The sequence below is a fragment of the Balaenoptera ricei genome, chromosome 15, assembly GCF_028023285.1.
Source record: "Balaenoptera ricei isolate mBalRic1 chromosome 15, mBalRic1.hap2, whole genome shotgun sequence".
In the NCBI taxonomy this organism is placed as follows: Eukaryota; Metazoa; Chordata; class Mammalia; order Artiodactyla; family Balaenopteridae; genus Balaenoptera; species Balaenoptera ricei.
The window spans coordinates 67278428-67301049 of NC_082653.1; the positions used below are offsets into that span (position 1 = coordinate 67278428).

At 37.5% G+C, this 22622-nt stretch overlaps 1 protein-coding gene across 5 annotated transcripts in view; it reads left to right on the plus strand.

The window, feature by feature from the left end:
* ANKS4B (ankyrin repeat and sterile alpha motif domain containing 4B) overlaps window positions 1–21918 on the plus strand; it is a 47875-nt gene extending 25957 nt beyond the window's left edge. For 2 of the 5 annotated variants that reach the window (XM_059897650.1, XM_059897651.1), the window contains exons 2-3: window positions 8074–8145; window positions 19873–21918. In XM_059897650.1, the coding sequence (XP_059753633.1) occupies window positions 8114–8145; window positions 19873–20965 (1125 nt within the window). In that variant the 5' untranslated portion in view covers window positions 8074–8113 and the 3' untranslated portion in view covers window positions 20966–21918. Of the gene's footprint in view, window positions 1–8073; window positions 8146–10749; window positions 10976–19872 lie in introns of those variants that run through there. The other 3 variants (XM_059897647.1, XM_059897648.1, XM_059897649.1) reach the window with 2 other exon arrangements.
* The last annotated feature ends 704 nt before the right edge of the window (window positions 21919–22622 follow it).

Genomic DNA, 22622 nt, shown 5'->3' on the forward strand with positions numbered 1-22622 from the left:
CTAGGGAACAGACCCGGCCCATGCCAACCACATAGCAGAGAGGAGGCCCCGCTCAACGTCCAGTGCAGGCTCTGGTCACCACAACACTAGTCACACCTCCTATCAAGGGGATAATGGCCAGCATACACTGAGGAAAGAGGTGACAGCCAGCCACACTAAAAACAGCCCTCGCGCCAAAAAATATTAAATCCACGCAAGCTACACAAGGACACTCCCACATAAAAATAGCCCTCCAAAACCACAGTATATAATTGTTTCTCCTAAACTCATAGAGCAAGAGACATAAGTAAAATGAAGAAGCAGAGCAACCACTCCTAATGAAAAGATCAAGAGAATTTCCCTGAAAGAACAAACAATGTGTAATAGTCCTCTTCATTCTAATAGACACTGAGTTTGAAAAAAGAGATAATGAAAATACTGAAGGAATTGCGAATGACTATTGATAGAAATGCTGATTACTATAAAAAGGAACTAGAAACTATAAAAAGAAACCAAGAAAAATTAGAGAACTCATTTGCCGAGATGAAAGCTGAGCTAAAGGCAATGAAGAGCAGAATGAAACATGCAGAAGAATGGATAAATGATCTGAAAGATAGAATAACGGAAATCACCCAATCAGAACAGCAGATAGAAAGCCAAATGAAAAAAAAAAATGAAGGCAATATAGGAGACCTATGGAATAACATAAAGTGTGCCAATCTACACATAATAGGGATCCCAGAAGGAGAAGAAAGAGAAAAGGGACTGAAAATGTATTTGAAGAAATTATGACTGATAACTTCCCAAACCTAACAAAGGAAACAGATATCCAGGTACAGGAAGCATAGAGTGTTAATATACTTGAATAACAGGGTAACCACAAATCAAAAACATACAGTAGATTCACGAAAACCAAAAAGAAGAGAACATAAGCATAATACAAAAGAAAATCATCAAACAACAAAAGGGAAAACAGAAGGAAAAGGAAAGAGATAAGAAATATAAAATCAATAGGAAAACAACATTTAAAATGGCAATAAATATTTATCTATCAATGATTACCTTAAATGTTAATGGACTAAGTGCTCCAATCAAAAGACACAGAGTGGCATATTGGATAAAAAACAAGAGCTTATAATATGCTGTTACAAGAGACCCACTTTACGGCAAAGGATACACATCGATTGAAAGTAAGGGGATGGAAAAAGATATTTCATGCAAATGGAAATGACAAGAAAGTGGGAGTTGCAATACCCCTCAAAATTAATGTTGAAGCCTCCCCCCCCAAAAAACCAAGGTACCTCAGAATGTGATTGTGTTAGGAGCTAGGGTCTTTACAGAGGTGATTAACTTAAAATGAGGTCATTAGGGTAGGCCCTAATGCAATATGACTGGTGTCCTTATAAGAAGAAGGAATTTGGGCATAGACATATACAGAGGGAAGACAATGTGAAGACACAGGGGGAAGATGGCCTTTTACAAGTCAAGGACAGAGGCCTGGAACAAATCTTTCCCTCATCACCCTCGGAAGAAACCAATTCTGCCAAAACTTTGATCTCAGACTTCTAGCTTGCAGAACTCTAAGAAAAAAGAAATCTGATGTTTAAGCCACCCACTTTGAGGTACTATTTATGGCAGCCTTACAAAACCAATATAAACTCCCAGATTGAAATACAGCTCTGTGTGATTATAAAATATATACTCTTTTTACTGTGTTGTAAGGTATAGGATGATTAAAAACCCCAGGACCAAGCAGTTGTTCTTATTATCAAAAAGAAAAATGCAGAGGAAAGAAAACAATGTTTAAGAAAACGCCGGGTCTAGTTTCTGACTTAAGAATCTATGTTCTTAACCATTCTGTACTCTGGCTTTATTTCAGTGCAATGCTTGACATTCACATTTTCCTGTCTTCTCAGTCCAACTATCAGCTTTGAGAAAGTTGAATGGTTTTGATGGTATTTGATAATCTGCTTAACGGTGCTATACCACACCTCCCTTGTGGTAAATTCTGCCATCTTGAAACAAAATGGCCACTGATGGAGGTTTCCCAGTGATCATTGTTCCTGAAGTTTTTATAGGACTTAAGCTTTGTGTGAGGATTTAGGTCATATGATTATGTTGATTGAGGTCTTCAATTCATAAAACCATAATTAATTAGGAAGGGGAAAAGACATAAGATAAAAGGAAATTTGTCCAGTTAACAAAGCCAGTTAATTCAAGCGTGGAATTTAAATTCATAGCCCCTGCTTAGACTATCTAATATTCACATTTTAAAGAATTTGTTTTTGGAAACCTTTATAAAACTCTCCACTGTTAAAATGTACTGCCATCTGGGGTTTAGCATTTATAAAATGTGCAGTTAAGAGATGCCAAGAGATTCCTCATGCAAACCAGATGGTACAATAACAGCTCTATTTTTCTGGCAGAAAAAAATAGGACTTTGAGTGTCTTGAAACTTATGTGAATAAATTAAGCCCAGTCAATACCTCAGGGACATTACAATTTCAATACTCAACTTATCCACCTAAATATTTTCATAAATGTTTTCATTTGGAGAAGAAAAAACAAAAGGGAAGACAATGGTTCTTTTGATTGCTTCATGTTTGTGTTTAAACAATGTTTCTAAGGAAAACAACACCAGTGATCTTCAGTGTGGGGAAGAAAGTTTCTGTATTTTAAGAGTTATATATGAGTTTAAATGACAAGCAGGATTGTTGAAATCTCTTTTGAATAGAAAAAGTCCACCTCAAATAGGTTGAACAGTTTTATTGCAGTGATAAAGAGGAAAAAATACACATGTAAGTGACATTTCTTTTTTTTTTTTTTTTTTTTATTGAGGGTTGTAAATTGAGGACAGAGGGTTGTAAATTTAGAACAGAGGGAAGGTCTGATTGCCTTATGAAAGTCAGGGAGTAAATGTGAGACTCCTTATTACTGAAGGTTGTTGTCTGCTTTGCAGAGCTCCCATACTTTCCCGGTTTGTGCTAGCCTGGACTTCTTTGAAAACCCTCATTAGACTATTCATCATTAGAAGCTCCATCCGAGCAGCAGTTTTTGTGTTTTTTGTTCACTGCAGAATCACCAGACAGAGATAAGCACTGGCTGTAGAAGGCAGGAAATAAATACTTGCTGAGTAAGTGCAGTACCCCTGGTGGCAATTCTGTCTTGTGCTTTCCATAGCCCTGATCTGGGAAAATACCCAAGTTCAGATGAAACCTATGCTTCTTTGTTTAATATGCCAGTTTTAGCTGTAGACCCTCAAATGCCCCTCCTGAGGAAGTGGGCAGGGGCTTAGATTTGCACACAGGAGTTAGTAAGACCTGATTCCCAGTTAAGCTACTCTAGCTACCCAGACTTTAAGAACTTAACTTCCCTTCATTTATAAGAGGATGCTAACAATTGTACTTCTCCCCATGTGTTTGTTGAGAATTAAATGAATCACGTATATGAAGCACTTAGGTGTCTAACACATGGAAAACATCTCCAAATATTATTATTATTATTACTATTATTATATTTAACCAGATATTTACTATTTCTGTGCCTCTTCATTCCTAAAGTTCCAATTTTCCCTTTAGCATGAAGAACTTTCTTTAACATTTCTATAGAACAGGACTAATGGCCATAGATCTCATAGTTTCTCTTAATCTGAGAATGTCATCATTTCACCTTCATTCTTTTTTTTTAAATTTTTTAATTTAATTTTATTTTTTATACAGCAGGTTCTAATTAGTTATCTATTTTATACATATTAGTGTATATATGTCATTCCCAATCTCCCAATTCATCCCACAACCATCTATATTCATCAGTGATATTGGTCTGTTATTTTCTTTTTTTGTAGTATCTTTGTCTAGCTTTGGTATCAGGGTGATTGTGGCCTCATAGAATGAGTTAGAAGTGTTCCTTCCTCTGCAATTTTTTGGAAGAGTTTCAGAAGGATGGGTGTTAGCTCTTCTCTAAATGTTTGATAGAATTCACTTGTGAAGCCATCTGGTCCTGGACTTTTGTTTGCTGGAAGATTTTTAATCACAGTTTCATTACTTGTGATTGGTCTGTTCATATTTTCTATTTCTTCCTATTTCAGTCTTGGAAGATTATACCTTTCTAAGAATTTGTCCATTCCTTCCAGGTTGTCCATTTTATTGGCACAGTTGCTTGTAGTAGTCTCTTAGGATGCTTTGTATTTCTGCAGTGTCCGTTGTAACTTCTCCTTTTTCATTTCTAATTTTATTGATCTGAGTCCTCTCCCTCTTTCTCTTGATGATTCTGGCTAAATGTTTATCAATTTTGTTTACCTTCTCAAAGAACCAGATTTTAGTTTTATTGATCTTTGCTATTTTCTTTGTTTCTATTTCATTTATTTCTGCTCTGATCTTTATGCTTTCTTTCCTTCTACTAACTTTGGGTTTTGTTTGTTCTTCTTTCTCTAGTTCCTTTAGGTGTAAGGTTAGATTGTTTATTTGAGGTTTTTCTTGTTTCTTGAGGTAGGCTTGAATTGCAATAAACTTCCTTCTTAGAACTGCTTTTGCTGCATCCCACAGGTTTTGGATCGTCGTGTTTTCATTGTAATTTTTCTCTAGGTATTTTTTGATTTTCTCTTTGATTTCTTCAGTGGTCTCTTGGTTGTTTAGTAACGTATTGCTTAGCCTCCATGTGTTTGTGTTTTTTACATTTTTCTGCCTATAATTTATTTCTAATCTCAAAGCTTTGTGGTCGGAAAAGATGCTTGATATCATTTCAATTTTCTTAAATTTACCAAGGCCTGATTTGTGACCCAAGATGTGATCTCTCCTGGAGAATGTTCCGTGTGCACTTGAGAAGAAAGTGTAATCTGCTGTTTTTGGATGGAATGTCCTATAAATATCAATTAAATCTATCTGTTCTATCGTGACATTTAAAGCTTGTGTTTCCTTATTAATTTTCTGTCTGGAGGATCTGTCCATTGGTGTAAGTGAGGTGTTAAAGTCTCCCACTATTATTGTGTTACTGTCAATTTCCTCTTTTATAGCTGTTAGCAGTTGCCTTATGTATTGAGGTGCTCCTATGTTGGGTGCATATATATTTATAATTGTTATATCTTCTTCTTGGATTGATCCCTTGATCATTATGTAGTGTCCTTCCTTGTCTCTTGTAACATTCTTTATTTTAAAGTCTATTTTATCTGATATGAGTATTGTTACTCCAGCTTTCTTTTGATTTCCATTTGCATGAATATCTTTTTCCATCCCCTCACTTTCAGTCTGTATGTGTCCCTAGGTCTCAAGTGACATTTCTTAATAATCCATATGAAAATGTCTTTACCTCAACAGATATATTTCTCATAAACCCATTCAGCACATGCAGTAGTGTGTTAACGATGCTTGGTTCTGCTCTTGCCTGATTCCTCTAAGTTTTCTGGGTAACAATAGGGCTTTTGTAATCCCCTTTATTTTCATTTACTTTCTGCTATTGTTTTTATTTTCAATAGAATTCATAATAAGATACTCATTAGATGAAGTAATCTTGTTAAAAGCAAATGTTCTCCTTGGATATTTTCTTTTTCCTTATTACATAAAAATGTGCTTCCCTACCATACAAGTGAATTTCCTCTGTAATTAGATGTGAGTAGCTTTGAAGAACAAATAATGTCTGCTTTTGAAAGCCAGATCTCTTGCGGTGCAGGGGGCAATCCCATTAATAAAAATATAGGTTGCACAAGCTGTTGAATTTCTTTCCCAAATAGCAGTGAATGGTTTTTGAGAACAAGGGAGAAGTTTGTTTTCCACTTTGCTGGCATTGGTTTTTCGTGGGGTAGACTGGAATTATCAACTACCACTAGTCTTTGTCCCTTCTTTTCCTCTCCCTAACCAAGGGAACATACAGGATTCTGTTTTATAGATAGGTCAAAGCCCTGGATAAATCCTCCATCCAAGGGCTACTTGACCAGGATTGCATTCATGGTATATGGGACTCCTGTTCAGACCACTCAGCTATCAGGTAGCTGCTATTAAAGCAGGAGAGGTCGCAGAATTATAAACACAACAATGAAGAGTTGAAAATGGCATTGCTCTATGGGAAAGAGGAGACCCACTGGCGAGAGAATCTCTCCAAATGCTGTCCCTGGAAGCTCATTAACCCTGTTTTCCTATGAGTCTTTGGCAAAAAGAAGTGGTGTCTAGGCAGAAGGGCTTTCAGAGTTACATTCTTGGGGATCCTGGTAATAGGTTGAGTTTCTAGAGTTTTAGAAAAACAAAGGAGGAAATAGAGTCTACCCCTCTGAACCTAAGTAGCAACCAGAACAACACAGAAGACACTTGCAGGATGTTTCTCTAAAGTTATACTAATATTGCAGGAGTGTAGTGAGTTGAGGGCAACAGGGTTGGTTCCAATAGGATGGTTGATGAGGGCCTTAACTTGCTAGCTAATAGAACAATACAAGGGAGGGTCATCACCACTTAAATCTAATCCTCAAAGTCTCTGTGTGTATGGCAGGTCTTCTCTGACCTTCCAAGAGTCCAGCAGCATACTGTTGGAACAGACTCAAATACATATTTCCATAAGAAAAAAACAGTCAAAAGTCACAATTGCCCCACAATTATCCAACCCCTCATAAGGAATTAGTGTCTAAATTATATGTAAATCTGTGTTAGTTATTTTCATTAATCTCTGCCCTTACCATCTTCTACCAATTTTGCTTTCTTTGGGCTTTGGGGAATAAGGAAGTAGACCACTTATTGAGCTATAGCACTCTCTCTCTGTCCCCTAAGCCACAATCACACTACTTCCAGTTTGTAATACCATGCTTTATAGTCTGTAAGGAATTTTTTTTTTATCTCATTTCACCCTTATTCCTGTAAGCTTAGGTGATGATGGTAGGATCATGAGCAATTTCCTCCAATTTTATCCACAAGGAAATAGAGACTCAAATAGATAGAATAACTTGTCCCAGACCATATGGACTCTAGGCCTTCTAGCTCCAAGTTCAACCCTCTTTCTCAACCTCACCTTGAAGGGATGAAGTAAGGAGGATCTTCAAATTCATAAAGATTTGTTTCTGCTTTCCCTCTCCCTCCCCATCCATTCTTCTCTCAAGGAAAAGTTTTCCCAAGGAAATGCCAGAGGATGCCAATATCTTCACCATAAAAAAAAAAAAAAAGCTCAGTTTTTTAACATTTCATAGGAGAGTTTAAGTCCAAGTCGTAAGTACTACTGGAGTTGAGAAACTCTTCCTTCTCCTCTTTGTCTTCCACTTCCAATTCTTATTCCCTTCCTCTATAATTGCTCTGTCCTCCTTTTCTTTTGCTTCTACCCTAATTCTTATCATTCTGCTCTTCTCATCATTGGTATCATTATCATTAATATCACCATCATCATCTTTATCTGGCAGCAGACTCCTTGTTTGATTGGCACTTAGCGTTCTATTACTGTAAAATAGGATAGAATACTGTATAATAGAACAGAGTGTTCTATTCTATTAATCCATCTTTGAGAAGTCCTTTCTCAGGTTACATAAGATTTTCTATTTAGAGTACATTAGTGAATGCAATTGTGTCTAAATTAAAGTGGCTCATGCAAAAATGATAGAGCAACAGTGTTACATTGTTCTCAAAGTGTCCACAATCATGTTTGGATATTTCACTTTCTCTAGGCTAAAAATATTCCTTTTTTTTTTTTAACAAACAAATAATGCTGCCTTCCAGGTTTTGCTTCTACAGCTTCCACTGTTGTTCTCATAGAAACCAAAAAAAGGAACATACATTGACCTTTAGAGCTAATTATTGTGAGGAATTTGCAGTGAATTTGCCCACTATTTCAGAGTGGGCAGATAATTTATCTTGGACTAAAGACTTGGACAAAAAGAGATAAGAGGAATAAACAGTCACAGACTTCAAATATATACCTTCCTCACATCAATTACATGGACTATTATCCAAACATATTAAATATTTTGTAACAATATGGGAAATATTTATGACGTATTAAAGAGAAGAAAAATTACAATGCAAAATGGTAAGTATTTGATGATGAACACGATGTAAAAGTCATATCACAAGAGAGCATGTAAACAGTTAATCAGTTGTATAAGGATGATGGTTTCTAATTTTATTGCAGTGTCTTCAGAGAACATGATCTACATGAAACCTATTATTTGATGTTTGTTGAGGCCTGCACTGGTTCTATTAGGTGGGCAATTTTTATAAATATTCTCGTGTGCTTGAAAAGAACATGCATTTTCTATTGAGTGCAGTGTTTTATATAGGATTGTTAGATAAAGCTTTTTAATTGTGTTCAATTTTTTTATACCTTTCCTAATCTTTAGTCTGATTGATATATAACATTAAGGAGTTGTGTTAAAATCTCCAACTATGATTGCAGATTTGTTCTTTCTCATTAAATTCTACTACTGTTTGTTTTCTCTATTTTGAGGTTATGCTATTAGGTACATACAAGTTTAGGAGTATCATATTTTCTTGATGAATTGTTCCTTTTATCATTATGTATTATCTCTCTTTATCCCTGGTAATATTTTTGGCTTAAACTATTTTTTTGTCTGATATAAATATAGCTGTACCAATTTGTTGTTAGCATTTGCTTGATATAACTTTTCCATTTTTTACTTTCAATTTTTTTTGCAATTTTATATTTTAGATGTCTGTTGTAAATAAGACATGCCTGAGTCTTCTAACTGGTGAATTTGGTCTGTTTACATTTATTTTGATTGCAGATAAATTTGGACCATGTTTTTGGTCTTATATTGTGCTCTTTATTTACACTAATTTTTCTATGCTTTTCCTTCTTTCCATAAGGTGGAAGTTTAAGTTAAGGATTTGAGATCTTCTTTTCTAACACAGGCATTAAAAACTGCAAATTTCCCACCTAAGCTTTGTTTTAACTGCATCCTGTAAATTTTACAATGTTTGCTTTCATTTTCATTAAGTTCAAAATATATCTGATAAAGAATTTGTATCTAGAATATATAAAGAACTCTTATAACTCAATAATAAGACAACGTAATGAAAAAATGAGTAAAGAATTTATAAAAAGATGTAAGAATGGTTAATAAGCACATAAAAAACATGCTCAACATTGTTATTCATTAGGGAAATGAAAATTTAAACCACAATCATACCACATCACACCCACTAGGATGGCTGAAAATGAAAAGACAGTAACAAATGCTGCAAGGATATGGAGAAATTTGAAGCCTCATACATTGCTGATGAGAATGAAAATCGTACAGTCACTTTGGAAAACAGTTTGGCAATTTCTTAAAAAGTTAAATACAAATTGTCATGTAATTCAGCAATTCCATTCCTCGGTATATACCCAAGAGACATGAAAATATATGTCCACACAAAGACTTGTATGTTCATAGCAGCATTATTCATAAAAACAAAATGTGGAAACAATTCAAATGTCCATAAACTGTTGAATGAATAAAGAAAATGTGGTATATTAGTATAGTAGAAACTATTCAGAAATAAAAAGGAAGGAAATACTGTTACATGCTATAAAATGGATGAACCTTAAAAAATTATTTTAAGCTGAAAAAAAGCTAGACACAAAAGACTATACATTGTATGATTCCATTTATATGAAATGCCTACAAACAGCAAATCTGTAGAGACAGAAAGCAGATTAGTGGTTTCCTGGGGCTGGGAGTGGGAATGAGGATTGACTACAAATTAGCATGAGGGATATTTGGGGGGTTATGGATATGTTATAAAATTGGATTATGGTTGTTACCAAACAGAAGTTGGGCCTGCTCACCCTCAGTGCAGCAAAGCCAATCTACTGAAAATACAGCATTTATTGCAGGGTGCCAAGCAAGAAGAATGGGCAGCTTCTGCTCAAAAGACCCAAACTCACCAATGGCTTTCAGGGAAAGGTTTTTAAACACAGTGTGAGGGAGATGGTCACAGGGTGTGTGATCAGCTCATCCACAATTCTCTTATTGGTTGATGGTGAGGTAACAGGGTGATATTTTGGGAATCTCAATCATCAACCTTCTGGTTCTAACTGGTCTGGGGTCTATGTGCTGGTGGTCAGCATGCAGTTAACTTTTTTCACCTGGTGAGGGTTTTAGTATCTGCAAAACAACTCAAGGATATGGTTCAGGATATTATCTATAGTCCTCGAGAAGGAACTAAAGGCCCTTGACTTTGTTTTATGGCTAAACTGTTATTATTTTGTTTTGCTTGATGGTTTTTCCTTTGTTTCTGTCTTTTCTCCCTTCTCTGATTAAAGTTGCTCTTTAGAACTCGGGGAAGGCCTAGGAGGCTACAGCTTTTCTATAAACAAGAGGTGGGGGACTAGGTGAGGAGGGGGTCTGTCCGTGGGAAGGCCCCACAGGGTCCTGCTTGGTGTCATGGTGATACTTACAGAACTCTAAATTTAGTAATGATCATTGAATTGTACACTTAAAATGGGTGAATTTCATAGTTTGTGAATTAGACCTCAATACAGCACTTTAAAAAATAGACCTCTCCAGGGAACTAGACTAGTTCTGAGTGGTTTTGAAATTATTTTCTACATTCTGTGCCTAGATGACCAATACTACATTCAGGACTTGTTAAAGGACAGAAAAAAAAACAGTGCCTCAAAACATTCAAGATGAACGCAGCAGTCCTCGATATTCAATGTCATGGCCATTCCAGAAAGAAAAGGTCTAAGTTCAGTGCTGTGAACCTTTCTGGCTGCCTTCCATTGGAGGGAGGTTGGAATGAGCTTTGCCCTGGGCTGACACTCTTCCTTGTCACTGATTAACAAGCTTCGTAGGAAGGCTGCTTCACTGACCTCCTGCTTTGCCTGGAGAGTGATATTTGGCAAAGCTTCGGTGAGCAGAAAAAATGTCCACTCGCTACCACCAAGCTGCTAGTGATAGCTACCTGGAACTTCTGAAAGAGGCTACCAAGAGAGATCTGAATCTTTCTGATGAAGATGGCATGACTCCCACACTCCTGGCAGCCTACCACGGGAACTTGGAAGCCCTAGAAATAATCTGCAGCAGAGGGTAATTTCAACCTGATGGTTTTGATTGGAAACTGTTTATGGTAGGATTTTGCAGACAGCAGCAAGAGGCAGGGAAAAAGTGAAAGTACTTTGCTTTCTTTCTAGTCTGTGTAAAAAATTGTCTTTTTAGAGAAAAGGAGAAAATTTCCCAGAGATGCTCTCTTTTCACTCTGAGAACTGGCACCATGTGTTGGCTGATCCTTTAAGAGATCCTGAACTCTAAGGCACTATTATTTGCCTTGGGGGAAGATATTTTAATTCTGTGTCTTTTTTTTTTTTTAAAGAATTTTATAATTTAAATTTATTTATTTAATTATGGCTGTGTTGGGTCTTCATTTCTGTGCGAGGGCTTTCTCTAGTTGCGGCAAGAGGGGGCCACTCTTCATCGCGGTGCGCGGGCCTCTCACCATGGCGGCCTCTCTTGTTGCGGAGCACAGGCTCCAGATACGCAGGCTCAGTAGTTGTGGCTCACGGGCCTAGTTGCTCCGCGACATGTGGGATCTTCCCAGACCAGGGCTCGAACCCGTGTCCCCTGCATTGGCAGGCAGATTCTCAACCACTGCGCCTCCAGGGAAGCCCTAATTCTGTGTCTTTAAAAATCTTTTCCGTGACATGCAAGTTCTTGGCTTTTTAAAAAGAGATTACTGATCTACTTGGTTTTAAGATGTCAGCCTTGATTGGAACAAATGATGTGTTTTTATTTTTTCATCTATGCCATTAAAATCTCACAGCCTTTTAAAAAAATATTTAATCCTAGTGCAAGCTCATGATTCTTAGATGAAATTTCTGGCTTTATAAGCCATAAAAGGGACCTTCAGCCTGTCTTAACTTCATTACCTCTCTGGCTGTTAGATACATACATGTATACATACTCTCCCTGCAAATTCTGAAGCAGAAATTAGCTAGCAGTTGTCTTCTGCTTGTTACTGGAGGGGCTAGGCAGTGTTGGCAACTATAACCCAAGAAGGCTAAAGAAAGAAAAAAAGAAAATGTGAGTAAAGGAGACAAGTGAATTTATTTCAATCCAATACATATTTATTTATACATATTTATACATATAGTTTTTGTTTACAAAATTTGCTCAGGCTGTTGTACAGTGGTCAGAGAAAATGTTCTGGGGCTGGTTTAACAGTTGAGATGAGGAATAAACTGGACTAGGATAGTGGCAGTGGGAATTGAGAGATGTGGATGGATTTGAGTGGCAATTCTGATGTAGAATTGGTTATGATTGACTGGATGCTGGGGGGTGGAAGAAAAAGGAGGATCAAGGCCCCAGATTCTAGCTTTGACAGCTTGTGGTTGTTGGCACCCTTTACTGAAGTGAGGGGCACTTTAGGAAGTTATAGGAACCAAAGCTGGAGAGAGTTCCTGAGTTGAAAACTGAATGAGGAAGTTAGTAGAGTTGATGTACTCCATTCCTTTTGTTTAACTTCCATTTCCCAGACACTGCCCTGTACCCCAACCCCTTTAGTCAGCCTTCTCCAGATGTAACACTGCATCATCTCTCCTCCTCTCTCAAACTTTCTCCACCTACTCAAAGTATACCACCTCTGCAGGAAGTGCAGATGTCAGTTACTTCACAACCAGTGAAAGCCCTTGTACTTTTGAGGTCCAATTTAAATGAGAATGCCTAGACGTTCTCTTTCTCTCTCTCTCTCCCCTTTGTATGCCTGAAACATTTTCTTATACAAATTGTTCTACTGGTCTTCATTTATCACAAAAGTAACATAAGCTAAGCCCAGAAAATTAAACCATATATATGCACACAAATTATGAAGAATAAAATGTCCCATAATGCCATATACATAGTGTGTATATGTATAGTGTATATAAATATATGTGCATATATGTATATATATTATGTATAAAAAATATGCATGTATATTTGTACACACACATGAAATAGTATACTAAGTAGACATTTTTTTGTGGTATGCAGTTTTTTTTTTTTTTACTCCTCAATACATCATGAACATTTTTTTCCATGTCAGTGTATATTCTTTTCTTTTTTTTTTAAAATTTTATTTATTTATTTTATTTATGGCTGTGTTGGGTCTTCGTTTCTGTGCGAGGGCTTTCTCTAGTTGTGGCAAGCGGGGGCCACTCTTCATCGCGGTGCGCGGGCCTCTCGCTATCGTGGCCTCTCTTGTTGCGGAGCACAGGCTCCAGACGCGCAGGCTCAGTAATTGTGGCTCATGGGCCCAGTTGCTCCGCGGCATGTGGGATCTTCCCAGACCAGGGCTCGAACCCCTGTCCCCTGCATTGGCAGGCAGACTCTCAACCACTGCGCCACCAGGGAAGCCCAGTGTATATTCTTTTACAATTTAATTTTCAGGGACTTCTTAGTATTCTAGTTAATAAATATATAAATACATTTCTAAGTCAATCTCTCTTTCAGACAAATAACTTGTTTCCCGTAGTTTAAACAGTACTGTGATGATTATCCTTGTACGTAAATCTTTGCTCACATTTTCTTGAAAACAAATTCTACAAAGTGAAATTTCTGGATCAATTGGCATGTACACAATTTAAAGACTTTTTTGGTGTCTATTGACAAATTGCCCTTCAGAAGGTGAGCACCCATTTTTGTCGTTATTATAGGTCCAGAATGATATATCAATGTGCCTTTAATGTTCTTTTCTTTGGTTACTGGTGAGGTTGAAAATTTTTTTATATTTAGTGGCCATAATAGTTCCACTTTTGTGAACTATGTATTTATAACCCTGTCCCACTTATATATTGGGGTCTTCAACATTTCTCATTGATTTATTTAAAAATGCTTTTAAAGTTAGAATATCAGTCTTTTGTCATTATATTTCCAAATATTTTCACAATTCATAATTCATATTTTTGACAGTGATATTTACTATAAATGAAAATATATTTAAGTATATATTTTATATACTTAAGTCTGTCAATTTACTATATAATTCCAACTTTGAGGTCCTGCCTAAATATTGACAGATATTTTCTTTAGTACTTATTTTAGTTTTAGTTTTTATTTTAAATAATTCATATATCATTTCTTTGATTTAAGATTTGGGGTTATGATCTGACTATGCCTTCTCCAAGTGGTTAGTCATTTGTCCCTAAACATTTTGTTATATAGTCCACCCTTTACCTATTTATTTGACATGGTAATTTCTCTCAGTGTAATGTCAAAATCCAGTCCATTGATTTATATTTATTAAAAACTGATTATGGGCATCAACATTTTAACCCTGATTTTTCTAGTCCTTCCTTCTCAACTCTTATCTTCTGGATCAATTCTAGTACATCCCAGATTTTGTTTCCTTCTCTCCAGAAGCATTTAAGATCTGTTAAGTTGGCCTGGTGTAGTCTTATAAAAATGTCTTGTAAGGGTTTTCATAGGTCACCTCCCATTTTCACCATAGCCAATCTTTAGGCGCTTGTGTGAAAACAAATTGCCCATTAAATTTAAGGGAGCTAAAAAGGGAAACCAATCAAAAATTGAATCAATTATTGAGGTCTATTGCAGTCTGATGATTTTAGTGTTTTCCTGCCGCTACCTGATTGAACCATGGATCATGTGACAACCATTAATATCCAAACTCTGGCTTTGTTAAAACCTGTTTTTCTTTCTTTTTTAATTTTAAAGATGGAAAGCAACAATTACATGTATTATCCTACACTGGGAAGATGGCCTCAATAACACAAAATTTCATTTTGCCTTTAAAATGTGCATGACTTTTTTTTTTTTTAGTTTTTTTTTCATTTTCTAAAATGTAATGTTTTCTTCCTTAATGATTCTCAAAGGAATACAAACTTTTTGTAACATTTCATGTCATATTAGAAAATATACTTAATAAAGTAAAAATCACATGAATTCTCTCAGTCATTAACATTTGGGTGTATATCATTTCAGACGTTTCCCTTTGAGAACATGCACTTAAATGTACGTATGTTCAGCCCTTAAAAAGGCAATCACATTATACAAACTGTTCTGGAATCTTCTTCTAATTATTTAATAATACCTCATGGACCATTTGTACTTAAAAGTAGAGATGCATGCCATTATTTTTAATGGCTACATGGTATTCTGTTTTATGGTTTCATCATAATTTATTTAATCAATTGCTTGTTCATGACATTTACTTTGAATCCAGTTTTTGTATAATTTGGAATGAACATCCTTGATCATTTATCTTTGCACAAGGGTCTGATATTTCCTCAGGATAAATTCCTTAAGGCAGAATTATTGATTCAAAAGGGTGCCATGTTTTACAGGCTTTTGGCACATATTGTGCCGGGAAATTTGAACCACTTTATGCTTCCTCCAGCATTGTTCATTTCCTCGCACTCCTGCCAAAATTGAGTAGTAGTATTCTTTTTATTTGTTGCCTATCTGATAGGCAAATAGATGGTGGTACATTGTTTTCACTTGCATTTATTTGATTACTAGTGAGTCTAGATATTCCTTCCTATGTAGAAAAACATTTCTTGAAAGAGTGATTTTTTTTCTGAGAACAACTCCAAAATAATCAAATCAACTTCAAAAGGAGAAATTGAAATGGGACAGATTCTCAGAGTAATTTAATATAAGCAAATTGCCTATTTTGTGACAATAATTGCAATCCAGCTTTAAAAATTATTGCCCAAATGTACTAATCTACAAAAGAGCAAGGGCAAAATATGATTACTTAAAATCTTTTCATTGAGTTTATCTTTTGGGAAAAAAAGGATAGGAAAAAAGTCAAATCAAAATGTTATGAATTTAGATTAAGGAAACAATATATTGAATAACATCAGTATTGGACTCAGATCATCAAATGAGTTTGTGACTATCTGGACAGGTATGTGTAATGGTTCTATCAAGAAATGTGAAGGATATCAGGGATTGAAAGACAAAGACTGATTTTAGAAGGACCCCCAACTTGTCAATAGTAAACATTTTGATTTAAGTTGTACATCAATTTGGCAAGTTGTCTGTAAACAGAATTTATTTCAAGTGGAAATAGCTTAAATGCACCAGGGAAACTCATGAATCAGCTTACTGACAGTTTCATCTTTAAATATGGAATTTTGTGTTTCTTAAGAGAAGAACAGTCTTTGGAGTCACCTCAGGTTTTCTTCATGTTCTTCCTATCTTGAAGGATCATTTAAGATCCCTCAGGATGGGAAAATTCCACTATTTTATGACCTGAAGCATGTAGATTTAACCCAAACTTTTTAATACCTCTAACATCCTTACCACAGTTCAGTCCTCTCAGTACTTTCTCTTTTAACTTACCCAATCTAATTTCAGGCAAATTTAATCCATATGTTTATGTTTACAGTAATGTCTTAGATGTTTTACAATCCCTCTTTTATGTCTTTTGAGTGTGGTGTTTGGTTAAAATAAATAAGAAGTGAAACTCCATCTTTGGGGGTGAGGTACTGTGTTCCCCTAAGATATACAACTATTTTAAGGTTGAAAGAGGTTTCCTTTGATCCAAGACAATTAAATCAGGAAAAAGGCTGTGCAACAGAACTGTGTTATTTAATATATTTGCTTTCCTTAGATTCAATTTTATTTTCTTTCCTTCCTCTTTGAACTTATTTCCCTTCCCCTATCTCTGGTCACACTGAAGTATACTCCTGGTGCCACAAATATGTAACATCACCTATATGTGCATCTGCTTACACTGTTCTCTCTGCTCAGAAGGAAGTTGCCAACTGCCAGTTTATGGCTGGATCTAGCCCACAAATATGTTTTATTTGGACTTCACTGTATTTTTCTCTTAAATTTGAGCCAACATTTAAAAATCAAAACGCTTCACATGAAATTCTGGATTTCTGGCTTTGTTTGGAACATGGAAACTCTGGCAATATTGTGTCTGCTTTTATTCAAGGTAGCAATCAGCCACAGGTGATCAATGTCTATTCTTTTAGATGGAACTTGCACTTAATTATGACTTTGTTGAAAGAACAAACCTGGCCCCATTAGGTTACTTACATTACATTCTTGGCTTCTTTAGGTTGAGTTTGAGACATCTGCTATGATACATGGATGATATAAAGGACAAAAGACACAAAGGACAAAAGACACAGGTTTTGCCCTCTGAGACATATTATCTAGTTGGGGGGCAGGGCATATTTGACAAATTAAGACTATAAGTGTTAAAAAGCCACAAGAGTCATCACAGTGCTGCAGGAATTTACTAGATGGGCGTGAGAAAAAAATAAATGTATGAAATTAAGGATTTTGAGTTTAGAGACAAGGGAAATGGTAACAGGTAAAGTTTATTGAGTATTCATTATGTACCAAGCACGTTTCTAATGCTATATGTATGTTGACTGATTCACGTAATAGTTCTACGAGTAGGTAATATTATCCTAAATTTATAGATGAGGACACTGAGTCCTAGAAGAGTTGAACTTGAGGCCTCACAGTGGGTAAAAGGGAAAAGCTGACGTGAGTTAACATAAGACCATATTGTGTTGGAGACCAGTAGACTTGGAGGCAGGCCTGATCCAAGGTCTATTGCCCGTGTACTGCTGGGAAAATCAATTACGTGCTTGGAGTCTTATTTTACCCCTCTGATCATTGTTCTTTTCTTCCTTCTCTAAGAGAAAGATTGTGCTTGGTGGTGGTGGTGGGGGCAGAGAATGTGTAAGTGCTTTGTAACCAAAAAGCATGAAGAAGCCAAGGATTCCCATGGAGGAATTACAAATCTGATTCACCAAATTATAGGACACTGGTTGGGTCACCTTAACTAGTATAGCTCTCAGCCTGCAGTGAGCCTAACCTGGGGATCTTGTTAAACTTCAGTTTCTGATTCAGGAAGTCTGGGATGCGGTCCAAGATTCTGCAGTTCTAACAACTTGCAGGTGATGTTACTGGTGGGATGTTACCGCTGCTGCTGGTCCAGGGACCAAACTTTAAGTGGCAAGAAATAGAAGGGCCACAGTGCATTAACATGCCAGTCGCAAGGGCATGGACCTTCTCTCCTGTTTCCACCTGCTACTTACCAGGAATGTTAAGAGGCCTTCTCAGGCTCTCTCTCCTGCCATCCCATGGGGCCAGCCCGGCCAAAGTTTACTGAGATCCTGATTTTGGAGTCTAGACTAGGGCAAAGGAAGATGCCCTTTTGTACCTGTATTATCAGAGCTCTCAACAGTGGCTTGGGGTCAGAGCCATAGTTAACAATAAGTTATTACTTTACTTTTCATTTGTGCCTGTTTGTAACTCAAGGCCTCACAGGAGAAGGGCAAGGGGTGGGGGTTAGAGCCTGGGGCAGGATTCCAGTAGATATTCATTCCTCAAATCTTTTTTATCTACCATGTACCCGATTCTGTGTCAGGCATGGGGTCCCTGGCCATAATGCTATCTAATAATGCCCCCGATTCTACCTTAAACCATTGCAGAACTACTCATAACTATGTGGAAATAAACTGAGGAATCAATAGACCCTTTGTACAAATATTAGTTGTATTAGACACTGTTTGCTTCCTGCCCAGTATCCATTCCTCTCTTCTTTCTTGCTGATGGGGAACCAGTTTTGTTCAGTTTTCATTTCCCTACCTGTGACTCAGAGGAGGGTAGCAGTGCTGTACTGGAACTGGAACTGAGCAAGTGGGCTCGTTGCCCACTGTGCAATGGAAAGACCAAGGCAATGGTCTTTTGCAGAGAGAAAAGTCTTTATTGCAGGGTGGAAAACAAGAAGACAAGAGGCACTGCTTTAGATCTGGCTCCTTGACTGGCATTTGAATGGAGTATTTATCTTGGAAGTAGGGAACAAGAGGGGGAGGGTGCTCAGAAATGATTGATGGAAAGTAAGTGTAAGTTTCAACGTAAGTTTCGAGAGTTCAAGGGTTCCTTGCACAGGCCAGACAGCCCTTCATGCCTCTTCATGGGTTGCATGTGCAATTTCAGAGGTGGAGAAGTCCAATACATAACATGCAGTGGATTTTCAGCCTGTGACATTCAAAGTGTGCTATCAGTCATTCTCGTCCCTCAACGCGCCTGTGTGATGCTCATGCTCAGTTGGAGGGGCTGTCAGCAAGTTGTTTGCATATCTGTGGTTTCCCTGATACTCTGCGAAACAAGCTTGGTGTTCTCCATGTTACGATTTTTGTTTCTATCTTGTTTCTACCTTAGGGACCAAGATCCTTTAAGGTACAAGGTATAGTTTCAGAACCAGCTCTTACCAGCTCAGGAGAGATGACTGCTAAATTTTAGGAAGTTTGAATCAGATAAACAATCCATTATTAAAAATAAAATTATATAAACTTAAAATTTAATAAATTATATTAAAAAGGTAATACTCAAAACTTACTACTTTCTAATTATTTTACCACATTTTACTGTTATCTTTGCTCTTAAGATTACGCACATCTATTAAATATCTATGTGGTGGGAATAATTTATAATCAATTGACTGTGCATCTCTTCCAAATTCTGTGTCCAGTAATGTCACATTAGGAGCTTGAAATGTGCTATGGTGGTGTATTTACACCACAGAAATTGGCGCATGCTATATAAATCAGAGCTTGATTTTTTTCCTGGGTGAGCTGGTTGTTAACATTTACCAGCACACCATGGGGTAATCCTATACGGGGGGGAAAATCTAATTGATTTAAGATAAACAAGGTAGCTCTATTTCCTTTCCCTTAGGCACGTGGCCCAATTCTGGCCAATGAGACAAGAAAGTTGCTCATGTTGGGAGTTTCTTAGAAAGCTTTTCTTGCTTCTAACAAGGAGATACAGGGTAGATATGGGCTTTTTCTGTTTCTGGCCACGTGATGTCTGGATGTGACATATGCAGACTTTCAGAAGTTATCTTGTAACAGTGTCCAGGCAGGATTAACATGCATTTTGTTCTTTTAGTTTTTATTTTTTAGACCTCATGTTCAGAGAAAACAATTAGCATGTATTTTTTATATTTTCTCTTCTAGAGGGGATCCTGATAGATGTGACATCTGGGGAAATACTCCCTTACATTACGCAGCCTCCAATGGTCATGCCCACTGTGTCTCATTTCTGATCAACTTCGGTGCCAACATCTTTGCCCTGGACAACGATTTCCAGTCTCCACTGGATGCTGCTGCCAGCAGAGAGCAGAATGAATGTGTTGGTCTCTTGGATAAGGCTGCCACTGCCCAGAACATCATGAACCCCAAGAAGGTCACCAGGCTGAAGGAGCAGGCTCAGAAGAATGCCAGGAGGCAGATCAAAGAGTGTGAGAGGCTCCAGGAGAAGCACCAAAATAAGATGGCCCGCACCTACAACAAGGAGGAATCTGGGACTCTTTCTTCTTCCAAGGGCACTTTCTCCAGGTCACCCCTTTCAAATGCTTCTGCTTCCAACACATTCGGGTCACTGTCTAAGGGCATTAAAGACACCTTTAAAATAAAGTTCAAGAAGAACAAAGACACAGCAGAGCCGTTAGGGAAGGAGAGAACAAGTGGGCAGAAGAATGTGATGGAAGTGTTCAGAGAGGAGCAGGAGGAGGAGGAGGAGGAGGAAGATCGCTTCCCAGGGGACTTCAGAGAGAAGCTCCAGTTCTCCGTAAAGGGGGACAGCTGGGTGCAACACGAATCCATTCTCAACCGTCCAGGTCTAGGAAATGTTGTTTTTAGAAGGAACAGAATATTGAGCCCTGAAGACATCTCAGACAGCAAGAGGGAGTTGGGGTTTAAAATGCCCAGTGAATTGCTTCAGAGACAAGGAGGAGCTGAGGCTGATGAAGAGGGAGCGGAAAACAACAGTGAAGATGATCTGCCTTGGGATGAGGATGAAGTGGAATGGGAGGAAGATGTGAGTGATGCTACTCCCCTGGAAGTGTTCTTGCAGTCCCACTACCTGGAAGAATTCCTTCCCATTTTCATGAGAGAGCAGATTGATCTGGAAGCTCTGCTGCTTTGCTCTGATGAGGACCTTCAGAGCATACACATGCAGCTGGGTCCCAGGAAGAAAGTCCTTAATGCCATAAACAGAAGGAAGCAGGTGCTACAACAGCCTGGGCAGTTGGTCGACACCAGCCTCTGATGGAGTGTTGGGTCAACTGGGTGAGTCTGCAGCAGTGGGGTGGTGCTGTGGCCCACTGGAAACATTTCAGGCATTACCCACTCTCTACCCAATACCAGACTACTGGGTTTCTAGGGTTTTGGAGGTGTCCATCAAAGAGGCCCAAATTCTACTCTGAGAAATACTCTATACCTCTCCACATAAACCACTAATGAGAAACTCAAGGAGACCTGGGAATAAGAAAATGGCATCTCTCTTCAATTATCTTCTTGATATTTTTGAATACAGAAAGGATGAAATGGATGACAGAGAAGGGAAAAAACTTTCTTCACTTTCCTAACTCTGGACTCAAAATTATAATCTCTCGTCACATTAGCTGCTGCTTAATTTCTCATCCTCATAGTCTAGGGATTCTAACTCCAGTTCTGTCCTTAGCTCTATGACTTTACCTGTTGGTGGAGACTAAAGTTCCTCCATTGGCCTGTGGCGTGATGCCCAACTTAAATGTGTCTAACCCTTCAACAGATGTTTACATGTTTACAAGTAATAGAAATGGGTCTATAGTACTCCTGCCTGGGAACAGAGAGAGGATGGCACGTAGAGAGAGAGAAGAAAGAAACAGAATGTATGGTACCTGTATGGACTGAATTTTGTCCCTCCAAAATTCTTATGTTGAAACCGTAATCCCTAATGTGACTGTATTTGAAGATAAGACCTTTATTAAAGAGCTGATTACGGTTAAATGAGGTCATAAAGGTGAGGCCCTAATTCCATATGACTGTTGTCCTTTGAAGAGGTAGAGACACTGGAGATGTGCACACACACAGAATAGGCTATGTGAAGACACAGCAAGAAGGCAGCCATCTGAAAGCCAAGGAGGAAAGCCTCAGGAGAAATCAAACCTTCTACCACCTTGATCTTGGACTTCCAGCCTCCAGAGCTATAAGAAAATAAATTTCTGTTGTTTAAGCCACCCAGTCTGTGGTATTTTGTTAACGGCAGCCCTAGCAGACTAAAACAGTGCTTAAGCAAGAGAGTCAGGGAGGAGAGAAAGAAGGATACAGAAAAGAACTCTGGCTTGTTAGATGATTTTTCCTAAGGGTAAGTACCTCCTAAAACTTAAAAAAAAAGGAAAAAGAAATCTAGGTTCTTTGTAGGGAAAATTCAATTGTAGAAGTAAATTTTACATTTTATGCTTATGACATACATATCTTTCATTTACTGTTGTCTATCACCATTTCTGCACGTCTGAATACATGTAGGTTCTACAATATAAATTGTCAACACTAATACTGCTGCTGATGTTATTTAAATGGAAATCCCAAATTTAAGTTGAAACCCTACTTGAATAGCTAAGCTTCTCTGGATTTTTATAGCCAGCCTCGCATTAAATGGAATTTACCATTGATTATGTGTATAATATAGAAAAAGCTTCAGCATGCTTCCTGATTCACAGCTGTCTGTGTTACTTTAAGAGGCACCATGGAGGATACAGATGCTTAAATCTGATGAACAATTGGCACATTCTTCCTCAATGAATGGATCGAAAATGTTGTCAGTCATTGAATAATTGAATAAATATGTTACACTAGGGGATGATTATGTTTACAAATACTGCATTTCATTGTTCTGGAATAAACTGCAGTTGTACATGAAATAATGTACATGAAAGCAGTAG